General features: G+C 41.1%; 1 protein-coding gene across 1 annotated transcript; it reads left to right on the top strand.

Annotated features, from left to right (window-relative positions):
• The first annotated feature begins 8,101 nt into the window (after nucleotides 1-8,101).
• ccnd1 (cyclin D1) lies at nucleotides 8,102-15,913 on the top strand. The gene is made up of 5 exons (XM_060940937.1): nucleotides 8,102-8,626; nucleotides 9,973-10,188; nucleotides 10,574-10,733; nucleotides 12,275-12,423; nucleotides 12,517-15,913. The coding sequence occupies exons 1-5, from the start codon at nucleotides 8,429-8,431 to the stop codon at nucleotides 12,670-12,672; spliced, it is 879 nt and encodes a 292-aa protein (XP_060796920.1). The 5' UTR covers nucleotides 8,102-8,428; the 3' UTR covers nucleotides 12,673-15,913.
• Nucleotides 15,914-16,063: the final 150 nt, after the last annotated feature.

Raw genomic sequence — 16,063 nt, 5'->3', positions numbered from 1 at the left:
AATACACCATGATGTCCAATGTATGATGTCCAATGTACTTTAAAGACTATACAAACAATTTTCTTGTCATCCACTTCTCCATTCATCTACCCGCTTGTGCTGTGCCCGAAAGTTTTTGTTACGTATGATCACGTGACAGCGGCTCTTCCGGTTGCAAAAAATGCATATCGGAAGTCGAGCAGAAATGCCATATAATCATCACGAATATAACGATTTTGCTGAAATGAATAGATGATTTTGTATTTGTTGATGCAATTAATTCATATTTTTAATGGAAAGAAACTGATATAGCGTGCTTTTACGGTATGTTTCATGTCCCATATCCTTTAAGTAGACGGACATTCCCACTATAATGTGCTCCTCACGGAGAGTGTGTTTGAACATCCACCTCAGGGTTACCTGGCATTAATGCTGGTCTCTTCATACCTTGGGCCCTTTGTTATAATCTTCAACAATTTTTATTGCTGTTCTGAAAAAAGAGTCCTAATAAAAACAGTCCCATTAAAAGGTCTTCAAGTAGCAGTACCTATCATGTAACCTATTACCGTATATGTCTGAATTGCAGATTTTTACCCACTTATTCATAGTTATTACTATTCACTTTCAGAGGCTCATTTTAGTACTTTATAATCACAACGCTGCCTGAGGTCCATCTGTGGCATTAAGTGGCAGGACAAGGTTTCTAATGTCAAGGTCCTAGAGCGTTGTGGTGTCCCCAGTGTAGAAAGCCAGGTCATCAAGGCACAGCTTCGCTGGGTAGGACACCTCTCCAGAATGGCAGACACGAGAATACCTAAAGCGCTTCTCTTCAGTCAACTGAGCTACAGAAAGAGATTAGTAGGCAGGCCGAGGTTGAGGTACAGTGATGCTTGAAAGTTTGTGAACCCTTTAGAATTTTCTATATTTCTGCATAAATATGACCTAAAACATCATCAGATTTTCACACAAGTCCTAAAAGTAGATAAAGAGAACCCAGTTAAACAAAGGAGACAAAAACATTATACTTGGTCATTTATTTATTGAGGAAAATGATCCAATGTTACATATCTGTTAGTGGCAAAAGTATGTGAACCTTTGCTTTCAGTACCCCCCTGCCTTGTGCAGCATTAACTGCATCTAAACGTTTCCCGTTACTGTTGATCAGTCCTGCACACTGGCTTGGAGGAATTTTAGCCCATATCTCTGTACAGAACAGCTTCAACTCTGAGATGTTGGTGGGTTTCCTCACATGAACTGCTCACTTCAGGTCCTTCCACAACATTTCAATTGGATTAAGGTCAGGACTTTGACTTGGCCATTCCAAAACATTAACTTTATTCTTCTTTAACCATTCTTTGGTAGAATGACTTGTGTGCTTAGGGTCGTTGTCTTGCTGCATGACCCACCTTCTCTTGAGATTCAGTTCATGGACAGATGTCCTGACATTTTCCTTTAGAATTCACTGGTATAATTCAGAATTCATTGTTCCATCAATGATGGCAAGCTGTCCTGGCCCAGATGCAGCAAAACAGGCCCAAACCATGATACTACCACCACCATGTTTCACAGATGGGATAAGGTTCTTTATGCTGGAATGCAGTGTTTTCATTTCTCCAAACAGAACGCTTCTCATTTAAACCAAAAAGTTCTATTTTGGTCTCATCCTTCCACAAAACATTTTTCCAATAGCCTTCTGGCTTGTCCACGTGATCTTTAGCAAACTGCAGATGAGCAGTAATGTTCTTTTTGGAGAGCAGTGGCTTTCTCCTTGCAACCCTGCCATGCACACCATTGATGTTCAGTGTTCTCCTGATGGTGGACTCATGAACATTAACATTAGCCAATGTGAGAGAGGCCTTCAGTTGCTTAGAAGTTACTCTGGGGTCCTTTGTGACCTCGCCGACTATTACACATCTTGTTCTTAGAGTGATCTTTGTTGGTCAACCACTCCTGGGGAGGGTAACAATGGTCTTGAAGTTCCTCCATTTGTACACAGTCTGTCTGACTGTGGATTGGTGGAGTCCAAACTCTTTAGAGATTGTTTTGTAACCTTTTCCAGCCTGATGAGCATCAACAACGCTTTTTCTGAGGTCCTCAGAAATCTCCTTTGTTCGTGCCATGATACACTTCCACAAACATGTGTTGTGAAGATCAGACTTTGATAGATCCCTGTTCTTTAAATAAAACAGGGTGCCCACTCACACCTGATTGTCATCCCATTGATTGAAAACACCTGACTCTAATTTCACCTTCAAATTAACTGCTAATCCTAGAGGTTCACATACTTTTGCCACTCACAGATATGTAATATTGGATCATTTTCCTCAATAAATAAATGACCAAGTATAATATTTTTGTCTCCTTTGTTTAACTGGGTTCTCTTTATCTACTTTTAGGACTTGTGTGAAAATCTGATGCTGTTTTAGGTCATATGCAGAAATACAGAAAATTCGAGAGGGTTCACAAACTTTCAAGCACCACTGTACAACCTCAAGAGATGTGGAATCAAACCTGACGCCTGGGAAAGCACTGTCAAAGTCTGTGTGACATGGTGCAGCACCTGCAGCAAGTGCATCCAGGTGTTTGAGGAGAGGTGAACTGGTCTACTTAATGAGAAGCATGTCAAGAGGAAGGCCACTAACACCACTACCAGCCCTTTGTACCAGTGCAGCATATGTGACAGGGCTTGTGGCTCTAGGATTGGTCTCTTCACTCACAAAAAGAGTCATCATTAGTGTCACTGGATACTCATGTGTTGCCTTCGACATGAGAATCCATCAATCACAGTGCTTTAAGATTTTATAACACTGTAATTCAAATCTCATCTCATCTCATTATCTCTAGCCACTTTATCCTGTTCTACAGGGTCGCAGACAAGCTGGAGCCTATCCCAGCTGACTACGGGCGAAAGGCGGGGTACACCCTGGACAAGTCGCCAGGTCATCACAGGGCTGACACATACGGTACGTTTACATGCACATCCAAATCGAGCTGCTGTCGGTAATCGAGCAAAGGGTCCCAGCAGGGGTGCCAGAGAAATCCAATCCTACATGCACACAAGGAAATCGAGCTATTGTGCGAGGTACATTGTGCACCCGAGCCACAGGTGGTGCTACACGCCCCATCGTGTTGGTACACTTCCGGTTGTCGTCATGAAGAAGAGCTATTCAAGAGTGTAAACAAAGTTATCAATTCCGTGTTCTCCATTGCGCGTTTTTCTCCCGTCCATGAATTTTAATATATTCAACTCCTTAAGCTGAATGAGCATGAACTCTGTCTCCTCATTGCTCCAGAAGTGCACATTTCTGCTCGCCATTTTCTCTTCTTCGTTTGTTCCTCCTGACCTCTTCTGCTGCTCGCTACTACTGTTGTCATGCCGACCGAGGCTGTTGTGTTTCCCGCTTGTGGTCTCGTCACTCGTCACTTCCGGAAGGGGCAGTGCTGAAGTAAGTCGCTCGACTACGTAGCTCGATAGGGTATACATGCACTAAGTAGCTTGGCAAAAATCGCATAATCTAGGTCATGTAGCTCGATTACGAGAAATCAAGTTCGGTTCAATTTCAGCCTAGCTAAGGTGTTTCCATGGCATTTAGAACTTCGATTTCAGTCCAGCAACGGCAGAAATTTGATTTTCTCTATGTGCATGTAAATGCACTGATAGACACAGACAACCATTCACACTCACACCTACGGTCAATTTAGAGTCACCAGTTAACCTAACCTGCATGTCTTTGGACTGTGGGGGAAACCGGAACACCTGAAGGAAACCCACGCGGACACGGGGAGAACATGCAAACTCCACACAGAAAGGCCCTCGCCGGCCACGGGGCTCGAACCCGGACCTTCTTGCTGTGAGGCGACAGCGCTAACCACTACACCACCGTGCCGCCCCGTAATTCAAGTCAGTGATTAAAAAAGAGACTTTACCAGCTAATGAACACACACCAGGCAGGCTTATTACCTGGATTAGTAGGATTAGAACTAATCATGGAATAAATGCATAATATAAGATGACACTGAACTTCCTGAAACTATCTAAATTCAAACAATGCTCACAACTTTTCCCTCAAGGAAATGGGAAACTTCTTTCAGATATTAACTGTGCAAACTTATTTTATAAGCTGTATAAATAAAACAAAAAAATTATATTTAGCTATTTTATTATATAAATTGTTGCAATGTCTGGACTGCTTACTGATTGAAAACTAATCAATTGGGACTCTTGGAGATATGTCTGTGATGAAATAGGAGCATGTGCAAGGCCTTTAAACTTCCTATCCATTTTACCATAATAGCTATAAGAGAAGTGAACTTAAAAACTCACATGGCTTTCCACTCAACAAAGCCCTGAATGGTTCTGTGTTGAAGTAGTCATAGCACTGAGCAAAACTTTTGCAGTTTGAAAACGTGGGTGCTGAATAAATGAAAAGGCTATAAAAAATAAAGTTTCTTGATAATATTTAGGTGCTATGGCCTCAGTAATGCTAAGCAAACTTAAAATATCTCATCTCATCTCATTATCTCTAGCCACTTTATCCTGTTCTACAGGGTCGCAGGCAAGCTGGAGCCTATCCCAGCTGACTACGGGCGAAAGGCGGGGTACACCCTGGACAAGTCACCAGGTCATCACAGGGCTGACACATAGACACAGACAACCATTCACACTCACATTCACACCTACGGTCAATTTAGAGTCACCAGTTAACCTAACCCGCATGTCTTTGGACTGTGGGGGAAACCGGAGCACCCGGAGGAAACCCACGCAGACACGGGGAGAACATGCAAACTCCGCACAGAAAGGCCCTTGCCGGCCACAGGGCTCGAACCCGGACCTTCTTGCTGTGAGGCGACAGCGCTAACCACTACATCACCGTGCCGCCCATATTTATCTGTATTTTTTAATTAATAGCTGATTATGCCTAATAGACAAAAACCAGGAATTAGAAAGATAAATATATTGAATAAGCACTCCTCGGAGTTTACATTGGCAGTTCTGGAAATAAACAAACAAACAAATAAATAAATAAATAAATAAATAAATAAATAGTGATACCTTATAAGAATGTGAATAACATACTACAGTTCAGTAGAACAGCAACAATCACTACGTTAATTACATGCACAACATATTCCAGTTTTCACCCATGTTCTGAAAAAGACAATATTCCTCCTGAGCTGTTTACATGGCTAATGAAAATGAATATTCCACTAATATTCCCATTTACACACAGCCGTACATATACGGATTAATGTAAAACACCCCATGTTGGTTTGCGTACACTAGACAGAGCCGACTGTAAACAGGTAAGAGGTGGTGTGTCACAAACTGCCTGCGTAAAAACCCCATTTGAGATGCATATTCCGAACGCGCTGTATAAATGTCCAAAGAACGCGTCTAAAACCTAAACAATATCAGCATATCCAATGTCTTAATCAGAAAATGCTAAATTAGGAATAAGGCCGAAATCGGAATGTCCCAACAGAATATGCTGTTTACATGATGTGTATCAAGTTCTGAATCTTCTTCTTCTTGCAGCTTGTCCCACTTATGTGTGCACTTATGAGCCACAGCATAGTTTCATGCCAGATGCCCTTCCTGTCGCAACCCTCCTATTTCCGGGCTTGGGACCAACCATTCACACCTATGGGCAATTTAGAGTAGCCAGTTAACCTAACCACATGTCTTTGGACTGTGGAGGAAACTAGAGAATCCAAAGGAAACCCAGGCAGACACGGGGAGAACATGCAAACTCCACACAGAAAGACCCCCATCGGCCAGTGGGCTTGAACCTAGAACCTTCTTGCTGTGAGACGAGAATGCTAACCACTGCACTACCCAATAGTGCTAACCGTCTTCAGGGGGGTTTCCCAAAAGCCTCTTAATGCTAAGAGCATCTTAACTAGGACAGAGAGTGTTCATTGTGATGTTTACTCTACCATTTAACGATAATCTTTGTGCTACAATGCTTTTGGGAAACCCACCCTTCTTCTTTAGTGTGCTGCCTGATGGCAAGTCTGGCTCTGACGTCTATTAGTGTTTCTAGGGAACATTACAGGAGTGGTTTCCTGTTGCCTTCTACTACATTATTATATAGGTTTTCTCATCTCAACCATTCACACACATGGACAATTTAGAGTAGCCAGTTAACCTAACCATGTGTTTTTGAACTGTGGGGGAAACCAGAGCACCGGGAGGAAACCCACACAGATACGGGGAGAACATGCAAACTCCAAACAGAAAGGTCCCCGTTGGCCACTGGGCTCGAACCCAGAACCTTCTTGCTATGAGGTGAGAATGCTAACCACAGCACTACCCAATAGCACTGCCGAATATCGTCCATCCATTATCCATAACCGCTTATCCTGTGCAGGGTCACAGGTAAGCTGGAGCCAATCCCAGCTGACTACGGTACATCCTGGACAGGGTGCTAGATCATCACAGGGCTGATACATATAGACAAACAACCATTCACACTCACGGTCAATTTAGAGCCACCAATTAGCCTAACTTTCATGTCTTTGTACTGTGGGGGAAACCAGAGCACCCAAAGGAAACCCACATAGACACGAGGAGAACATGCAAACTCCACACAGAAAGGCCCTCATCGGCCACTGGGCACGAACCCAGAACCTTCTTGCTGTGAGGCGAGAGTGCTAACCACTGCACTACTCAATAGCGCCACGGAATATTGTCATATTTGAATATCTGAATGATAGAATAAGGTTAAAAAGCACCAGGTTTCATTTATGTCACTTTCTGATTGAAGCAATTGTTACTTCTTTTTACACTTATTCAAAACTATTTATTTAAAAGTTTTTTAAAAAGCGTTTCCATCAGGTATTATAGCCTATGGAATATTGATATTTTACCATTTTTAATATAAAAAAACAACAACAATAATAATAATTCACTGTAGGCTAGTTTAGGTTACTTCAGATGTCCTTAGTCAAAGTTTCGACTATAATTAGAAAGACATGTCAGTGTATAAAGCAACAGGGAACTTCCTTGAAGTGATATTAGGTGTTATACGGTATATGGAAGCGTAGCGATAGGAATGCGAAGAATGTGAAAGGCTCCAATTCATCCTGAAGCGACAGCAGTGAGGTCTTTAAAGTGAGAGCGCCCCTATTTGAGCAAAACTGTTAACACCAGACAAGTTTTAACTCGCTTCGTTTATTAGCAAAATGTCGTGCAAATCGTTTAAAAGGAAATCATTTCATACATTCTTGGGAAATAGAAATTATTTAAGCTGTTTGCAAACATAAGTATAACCTTGTATAGACTGTAGATAGGGCCTTGTGCTGTGTGTGTGTGTGTGTGTGTGTGTGTATATATATATATATATATATATATATATATATATATATATATATATATATATGAAGTGGTGATAAGTTTTGGCTGCAGACAACAGAATTTGGTATGAATGTTTGCTTTTGAGTTGATAAGATGATGTTTGGAGTTAATGTGAGAAGTTTTTGTCATTGCTGCAGAGTAAAGAAAGGCGCAGTTCTGCCTGGCAACTCAACTTTCCTCTCATTGGTTTAAACTCATTTCTGTTTCCTCCTCTTTCTTGGTGTGGGACAAAGAGGTTAGTTTTAAAACTTTTTTTTTTAGTCGAATGATGCACTAGAGTTGGTTTAGAAGTGTTATTGCTTTAAGAAGATATGCATTGCTTATTTAGTGGTCATTCTGATGCAATGCTTAAAGCATGGTTGAAACTTGTATGCATGAAAGTTGAACTTTCAAAGTTTTTCAAGTAAATGAAACTTGGCTGCCACGAGTTATAGTGAGCATGCAGTGTGTGTGTGTGTGTGTGTGTGTGGCTTAATGAGACAGTGTATACCGCCCCCTACCAATAAGTTTATCAATGCACATGTTCACACTACTAAACAGGCTTTTTTTTTACCCTCATCATTTAGGGGGGGAAAAAGAAAAAAAAAGTAAAAAAAAAAAAAAAGCCCCCTCGCTCCTCCTCTGTTGTCTACCCCAAGTTTTTCACCCCCATAGCCACCCGGGGTAAAATAAAAGGACCTCCCATTTCCAGAATGGCAGCAATAGGAAGGGCTGAAAAAAAGTCATTTAAGAATTATCTTTACGCTCAAGCAGACTGCCTCTCTCTCTCTCTCTCTCTCTCTCACTCACTCACTCACACAGGCCGCTGCTGTGGCTTTGATCTTCCCCTTAACAACAGTGCACGTCACTGGTTGCATCGCACAGAAAGGGAGTTTTGTCAGGCGGAACGCGGTGCGAGAGTTGTTCAGTGGCTTGCAAGCAGCACAGACGGCAAGAGCGGCATCAGGCATCAGCACAAACCTCCGTCCTTGCCGAAAAAGCAGACTTTTATATATATATATATACACACACACACACACACACACATATATATTTTTTTTCTTCTTTCTCTCAACTTTTACTTCCCTCCGTGCCAAAGTCAGCGCCGAAGCCATGGAGCACCAGCTGTTCTGCTGCGAGGTGGATACCATAAGAAGAGCTTACCACGACGCCAACTTGTTGAATGATAGAGTTTTACAGACAATGCTGAAAGCAGAGGAAAACTATCTTCCCTCGCCCAATTATTTCAAATGCGTGCAAAAAGAAATTGTACCCAAAATGAGGAAAATCGTCTCCACATGGATGCTAGAGGTTTGTATACGCCGACATTTGTTCCCATTACACAACTATGTCTCAAGATGATTGTCCCTTATGCTCTTTGGACCCGAGCATAATGCAGGCCTATTTTGTCGTAACAGGCATATTTGGTATTCTTTCTATCTCTAGTAATCATCTTCCTTGTTTTAATCGTGACTGAATGACATGTTTTTGCTGCTTTTATCTTTAATATTCTCCACCCTTCATGCCATTGATGTCGTTTCAGCTTAAAGATCACCACTGAATTGTGTACAAATCTTTCAGCTTTGGATGGTTCGTTTCGTTTTCAACCAAAATAAGATGAAATGCAGTTTACTGGAATTTATTTCAATTTAATATCAATGTACACGTATGCAATCCCACTCGTGCCAGTAGCTTATTATGCGCCATCTTTGCTGTCGTGTTGAGAAGTTGTTTTAATATCTTAAAAATTCAGAAAATGCCTAAACCTTGACATTTCTCACATATTGTTGTTCAGTATGAGACCTTTAAGGCATATGTATAAGTTAGTCTAGGTTCCTGGAAGTAGACTTTATATTTATATGCTAAAACTTTTGTTTCATTTCGCCATGCTTCATGCACAACGTCGCTGAAGGTCGGAGTATAAATAAGATATTTACTTCTTTTCCAATGACAAAATCCTGATTTCAATATTCGGATTATGATCCTCATGGGTTATCTTGGATTTACATGTGCTTTATGTGCAGTTTTGTCCACTAGAATAATTTATATTAATTTTTGAAATGTGTACGGGGTGTAAATGCGGCTTGCTGTGCATCATTGCGGACACCCTGCGAAATTAAATTATTTTCACTTGCTTTTCGTGATCAAATTCAACATATTGTACTTGGGACCGATAGAATATATGTCGAGGAACATTTCCATATAACTTCGAAGCGTCGAAACAATTTTATTATATTTTTAAATGTTTTTTGAAAAGATGACGAACTAGAAATTGCTTCCTCGAGCCTGGCGCCGGACGCCACCTTTGTGTATTAGGAAGCAACGACCACTAGCATCTACTGCTAACTTCAACTTATGTCCTATCAGAGGAAAGCCTTATGATCAGATCAATCGATTGAATAAATACTTTGCATGATATTTCACTTGATGATCAATCATTCGAATGCGTTTTCCTTAACAAGCATAGACTGCTACATATCAAAGTCAAGAGAAAGTTCATGTCATGACTTAATTTAGGCCAAAAGAATGATATTGAGGATTTTTCTGGATTTTTTTTTTAAATTGAAAATAGCACTTTTTATTTCTTTAACTGTTAGACTGTCTGTTCTTGCTTGTGCTTCAAACACAGTATTCTCATATAGTACGTTTCTTATCAGGTGTGCGAAGAACAGAAATGTGAAGAGGAGGTTTTCCCTTTGGCCATGAACTATTTGGACAGGTTTCTGTCTGTCGAACACACTAAAAAGACGCGACTGCAGCTGCTGGGAGCCGCCTGCATGTTCTTGGCCTCCAAAATGAAGGAAACTGTGCCATTAACAGCTGAGAAGCTTTGCATATACACCGACAACTCCATCCGCCCCTGCGAACTATTGGTAATTATCTATCTATTTATTAATGTCTTGTTAATGAGGTCATTCTGTCATCCATCAGTTTGGATCATAAGGTCATTTTGTGCAGATTGTGCCCGGATTGACTTAGTTTGCAAAGTTATGCAACGCATGCAGATATGAGTCATTCTTCATTTTGGTGCACACCATTCTTCTTTGAAACTGTCTGCAAATCAGCCATCAAGTCGTTCTAGTTTGTAACTGGCCATACATTGAGTAGCTTGAGTGAGGAGCAGAGAAAGCCATTTGAAGAAGGACACCATCTAGAGGCCAAACCATAGAATGCCTTTTGAACAAACAAAAAAAAAAGTGCAGTACTTCTCTAGAGGCCTTTTATGTCAACCCGTGCACTTTCGTGTCTTCCTTACAGCAAATGGAGCTGCTTGTACTGAATAAGCTGAAGTGGGATCTAGCCTCGGTGACACCACATGACTTCATTGAACATTTTCTCACCAAACTGCCCATTCATCAGAGCACCAAACAGATTCTGCGTAAACACGCACAGACGTTTGTGGCTCTCTGCGCAACAGGTATGCACCTTCGTTTGGATCTCTGTAGATGTGTGGTGTTTTGAAGTGACATGCAAGATGATTCTTTGTTGCGAGACACTTGCAAGAATCTAAATCAAAATGTTTCGAGACATTAGTTCTGTTTTCTTTTTTCAATTTGCAATCAGAAAGCTTTTTTTTATTGGGGTGGAAAGAACTGCCCTGATTCCTCGTGCAGAGGTATTATAAACTGATGTGAGTGTCTGCGAGTGAGAGGAAGTCTGTTTCCTTTTCTGGTGATTGCAGTGTCTGCACCATGCCTCTGCAGAGGCCCAAGAGCTTCCCAGCAGCAGCCTGCTAATGCACAGTCTCTGACCATTAACCAAAAAAAAAAGAGGAAGCTATTTGGTGCTTCTCTGTGAAATGCAGGAGATATACAACATGCTGTGGAGCTGAGTTATGTCATTTAAGCAAGTGGAGCATGCATCTGCTTTTTGCTTAAGCGTGCAACTCTTCCCCCAGAAGATCCTTTTTTGTTGTTGTTTTGTTTTGTTTGTGACATGTCGAATCCCATCAGTCTCTATTGTTATGTAACCTATTACATTCAGCTCATGGTCAGTTTATCGTCTGTCTCAAGTAGCCTTTAGTGTCTCAGGAAGAAATCTCTCCGCTTTAGCCCTTTCATTCTTTCTTTGTCTTTCTTTTGACATGGTGGGTATCACTGCAGCTCGCACCCCTTTTATGTTTATGACCTCAATTTCTTTTGGGAAGTGGCCTGGGATCGCAGCCAGGAAGATTGTGCTTGGGTGGGTAGTGAGGAAGGGGGCTAGCCATGCTCATGAATAGATTTCGGTGACGGCTCCCGTGCCTTTATGTTCAATTTGTCTTAACAGTTGCCCTCTCGTCGCTGGGCTAGCAATGGTGGACTGCTACCTATGAGAAGGGCTGTTGTGTTGCGCTGCTGCACTCTCCATGTGTGGGCAGAACCCATAGTGAGTGAGTGAGAGAGTGAGTGAGAGAGGGGAAAAGTCCCTACTTTGATTTATAATGTCTTCCCTCTCATGTAGGCAGTGTGGGAAGACAAGTTACCACTGAGCAAGCACTCACATTTCAGCCACTTTATGTAGAAGCAAGTCATTTTCTTGTGAACTTGGATATAATGGTCTATATGCTCTGGGTGTGTTGCGCTAAAGATATATTTGTGTGTGTATTTGTGTTTGGTTTTGTTTTGCTGGAGAGTTTCTGTTTGGTGGTAACAGAGGTAGAGTAGGGGTGGGGGTACTTGCAAACGACCTACAGCAAAGTTTCCCACCCCCCAAAAAAGCCCTAAAGGCCTGAAGTCACAGTCTGGTGTCACCCCAAAATGTCACGGACTGTCCCCTGCCCTGCCACGACCGCCTTCATTGTGATTTAGTCATGCTATGCTCCATTATGAGCCCTCCCAGAAACATCACCCGACTGCAGCTTTCCTCTTTTAGATGGCTAGTTTCAGTGGGTTTTACACGGTTCCTATTTGATTCTCATCACATGTTTGAATCAAATGCTCAGCCTGGTTGATTCTTAACAATTTCTGTGATCTGCAGATGTCAACTTCATCGCAAGCCCTCCCTCGATGATTGCGGCAGGAAGTGTTGCCGCAGCTGTGCAGGGACTCTACTTGAAAGGCGCCGACAGTTCTTTATCCTCCCAGAACCTCACCAACTACCTGTCCCAAGTTATCAGGAGTGACCCAGTAAGTCCAACTCTTCCTCACTCCTTTTTCCAAACAACGTGTCTCAGTTCCAAGTTTCCAACTGATACTAAATGCTTCTGGTTCCTTCCACAGGATTGCCTTCGATCGTGCCAGGAGCAGATCGAATCTCTGCTGGAGTCCAGTCTGAGGCAGGCACAGCAGCAAAGCATCTCCACAGAAAGCAAACGCGTGGAGGAGGACGTGGATCTCTCGTGCACTCCTACAGACGTCAGGGACATTAACATCTGAGGGTATCGGCCTACGTCTAGAGTCTTGTTTTTTCATTGGGTTAATGGGCTTTGACCAGAGGATTCATGGGTCTAGAGGGCACACAGCCCCCCACACCACCAGAGCCCACACAGACACCTCAACCAATCCTAATCAGCCCCTCAGAGTGCCCTCGCTGACCCCTCAGTGGCACCCCTAGTGGCCTTCATGATTGGGCTGTTGCTGGCCAGGACCACCAGAAGAGGACAAGGGAAGGATAAAATCCCTGATCATCCCTTCCACATTGCTTATTTCTGTCTTTTTCAAACCCTCTTCACGTAACTTGAGTAAAAAAAAAAAAGACAAAAAATGTATAGTTAATCTAGGATTTTTTAAATTGCAACAGCTGCATATATTATTTATGTAGTTGGTACTTGTCAAATGTACAGACAAGGAAATAGGTTGGTAATTTTATTTTAAGTGTATCAATAACCATTATTTGAAAGAGAAGAGGCATTATTTTTGTTTCTTTTTGTCTCTTTCTTTTAGCTAGTATAATGTCACACATGCTAACAGTCACCCCAGCCTTTTTTTTTTTGCAGTCTAGGCATGTGTATGTATCCCCGCTTGCTTATGCGTTTAGTCACTTTATTCTATTGTCTAGACTTTTAAAATCCCTAACATGTTTCTTTTTCTTTCAAAATGGCTTGTGTAACCCTAGTATATTTTGTTTTAAGCATGTGTTATTCTATGTTATGATTTAGAGGCCTGTGGATTGCCAAAGCTAAGGCTTTAACTTTAACACCAGACAGAACCATTTACATTTTCCCCAGTTTTCTTGTTTGTTTGTTTGATTGTCCTCACTGCCAATGCCATCACTGGTTGTGACACAATAAGCTTCTCTCCTACCCACTTCCTATGTTACATTCACAGTGCAATCCAGTCTACTTTCTGTTTAGATTTATGTATTATAATCTAAAACCATTCCATTCAAAAAAAAAAGCACTTTCAGTCCGTCTTCTAAGGCTGACTTATGAGAAAGAATCTACATTTGTAAAACAAAACTGAAAAAAAAAAACATGGAATGGAGTAGGATTTGACGACAGGTTTATTTTCCTGTCTGCAGCATGGAGCAGGTCTCTTTATGGTGTTATAGATTAGAGAAAGAAATGGAGAGTTGGGAATGAAATGGATTCTGAGAACAGCAAAGGAGCATTACAGCAACCATCGTTATCCTACTGGCTGAGATGGATGCTGGAGAAAGTTGAGGTGCAATCTCGATGAGAGCGACCCATGCAAGCCTTCCACCGTTCAGCTCCAGGCGCGTTGATGCATTTAAAACACTAAAGTAAAAAAAAAAAATAGCTATAACAAAGATTGAGAACTATTTATTTTGTTCTATTCCCCCTCGTATAAGGCCAGTATGGAACGTGACAACAGGATGCCTGAGTTTTCAAGTGTGCCCAATGCACGACTGTTTGCTACCTTGTGTGAAATGTTTTTTTTTTGGAAGATCAGAGAAGCGCCATAGTTATTGTTCAGATCTGACAAACTCTGGAAAAAAAAACAGAATTACAAGAGAAAACAAAGTGCTGTGGCCTCGAGAAGATTTTGCACAAACCCCAAGATTTAATGTCCTCTCTCAACTCTCGGTGGAGGAGAAACAGGGACGAAGACGGATGTTAGCGGTGGAAGAGTGAGACGTTAAAAGGGGTGACGCCTGGACATCGGAAAGTAACTGCAGAACTAAACTAAGGTGTTTGTACAATGATAAAAGAAGAGAACACGGGAGCACACACTCCTCATATTTAGCTGCTATGGTGGGATTTCCGGCAAGTATGAAACTTTGAATGAAAAAAAAGAAAAAAAAGGAAAAAGACATGCTTTGTTCTCTTGTCTTGTTTTGCTGCTATTTTTGGTTTTGTCTATGTATAATGTCAATATACTGCCATAGGTTTTTAATTTTCTCATAGAAAATTATGATATTGACATCTGTTTCTTTTGGTAGTTTTTTATGTGATCAGTTTTTATTAATGTGATTTCTGCGCTATTCCAAAAAAAAGAGGAAAAAAAAAGAAAAAAATAGACAAATGTTCCTGTTTTACCCACAATACCTCAACCAGTCGTGATTAGTAATGATGATTTTTTTTTCCTCAGTTCTGTATTTTGTTTTACTTTGTTATTCAGTGTCTGCTAGTCCGGTAATTGGACACCCATTATACATTACATTCTCCTTCTGGGTCCTGATATGAGCAAAAAAAGAGAGAGAGAGCACATTAAATGAAATTGGTGCCATAAACAGCTTGATTATATAACTCATTTGAGTTTTTAACTGTTTCATTAAAAGAGACTTTTATGCCCCTGCCTTTCTTTCGGCCCCTTGTGGCCAGGTCTAAATGTATTTATGAAGCTTTTGTTCAAATTGAAAGCAGATATGAATTTGTGAATTTTTACAAAGCCATAGTATTGTAGTAATTTAACATGGCTCCCATGTCTGAAGCTGGATATGTTGCTTTGAACACAGGAAGTTTGGCATGTTAAAATCACGTGTGTCAATATCACAATAAATGGCATGTAGATGCAACCAGCAGTAGTTCTTTCCTTTTTCATATTGCATTCATGGGATATTTACAAAATTGTAAAACATTTTAAACATGTCGATCCCTCTTTCCCAATCCCTTTCCCGTTTAGCCACAAACCTGGTGCTGCTGTGTGTTCTGCATTGTGACTGGAGATAGTACTTTTATCTAAAGAGGTGCAAATTGGAGTTGTAGGGTGAGCTCAAGGCTAACCCAGGACCCAGGGGGACAAAACCATGCATTATCCTCTGTATAGTATCAGGAATGTTTGTTACCTCAAGACAAAAAAGTCTAATGAGCTGTGTGTTTCACAAGGCAAGATATATTGGTTTATAAATAAATAAATAAATGTAAAAGAAAAGACCAGCTGGTGTACAGGTTTTCACCCAAGTTTTTCTTTTGAATGTGCAAGGAGAGATACTGACTCAGACAGTGTCAGAGAAGTCACTGCATCCTCCTTTCTCAAACCCTAAAAAGCTTGTCTTTGTGTCTTGCAAATGAGACAAAAGCAGTTGCTCTTTTTAGTCTTTTTAGTCTTGAATGGTGTTAATCAAGGAACACTCGAATGGATATGGTGATGACCCAGAAATAAAATGTCACTTCATGTGTTTTTTTTTTCTTTGCTGGTCCGAAATGCACAATCTTTCCTTGCAGACCCATCCTAGACATTATGTTAGCTAGAATTAAAGTTGAGCTACAAAACCGATTGTCTTACCTTGTCTTGTTTTCTCTCTTTAACACCAGCCAAGAAGTACTTTTAATGCTTGTTGGGGTAGAACTATAATAAGTACAGTTTATCTAGTCATAAGTAGGAAATAAAACACTCGGGTGTGCTGGTATGAGAAAAATAATCA

The sequence above is a fragment of the Neoarius graeffei genome, chromosome 15, assembly GCF_027579695.1.
Source record: "Neoarius graeffei isolate fNeoGra1 chromosome 15, fNeoGra1.pri, whole genome shotgun sequence".
Lineage (NCBI taxonomy): Eukaryota > Metazoa > Chordata > Actinopteri > Siluriformes > Ariidae > Neoarius > Neoarius graeffei.
The sequence above is the reverse complement of the archived record's forward strand: the minus strand, read 5'-3'. Positions and strand labels throughout refer to the sequence as shown.

Bases quoted from the DNA above. Each gene is read 5' to 3' on its own strand.
- ccnd1 (XM_060940937.1), top strand. From the start codon at position 8,429: ATGGAGCACCAGCTGTTCTGCTGCGAGGTGGATACCATAAGAAGAGCT. The intron at 10,189-10,573 runs GTAATTATCTAT...TCTTCCTTACAG, and splicing joins TCCGCCCCTGCGAACTATTG to CAAATGGAGCTGCTTGTACT. The intron at 12,424-12,516 runs GTAAGTCCAACT...TTCCTTCCACAG, and splicing joins AAGTTATCAGGAGTGACCCA to GATTGCCTTCGATCGTGCCA.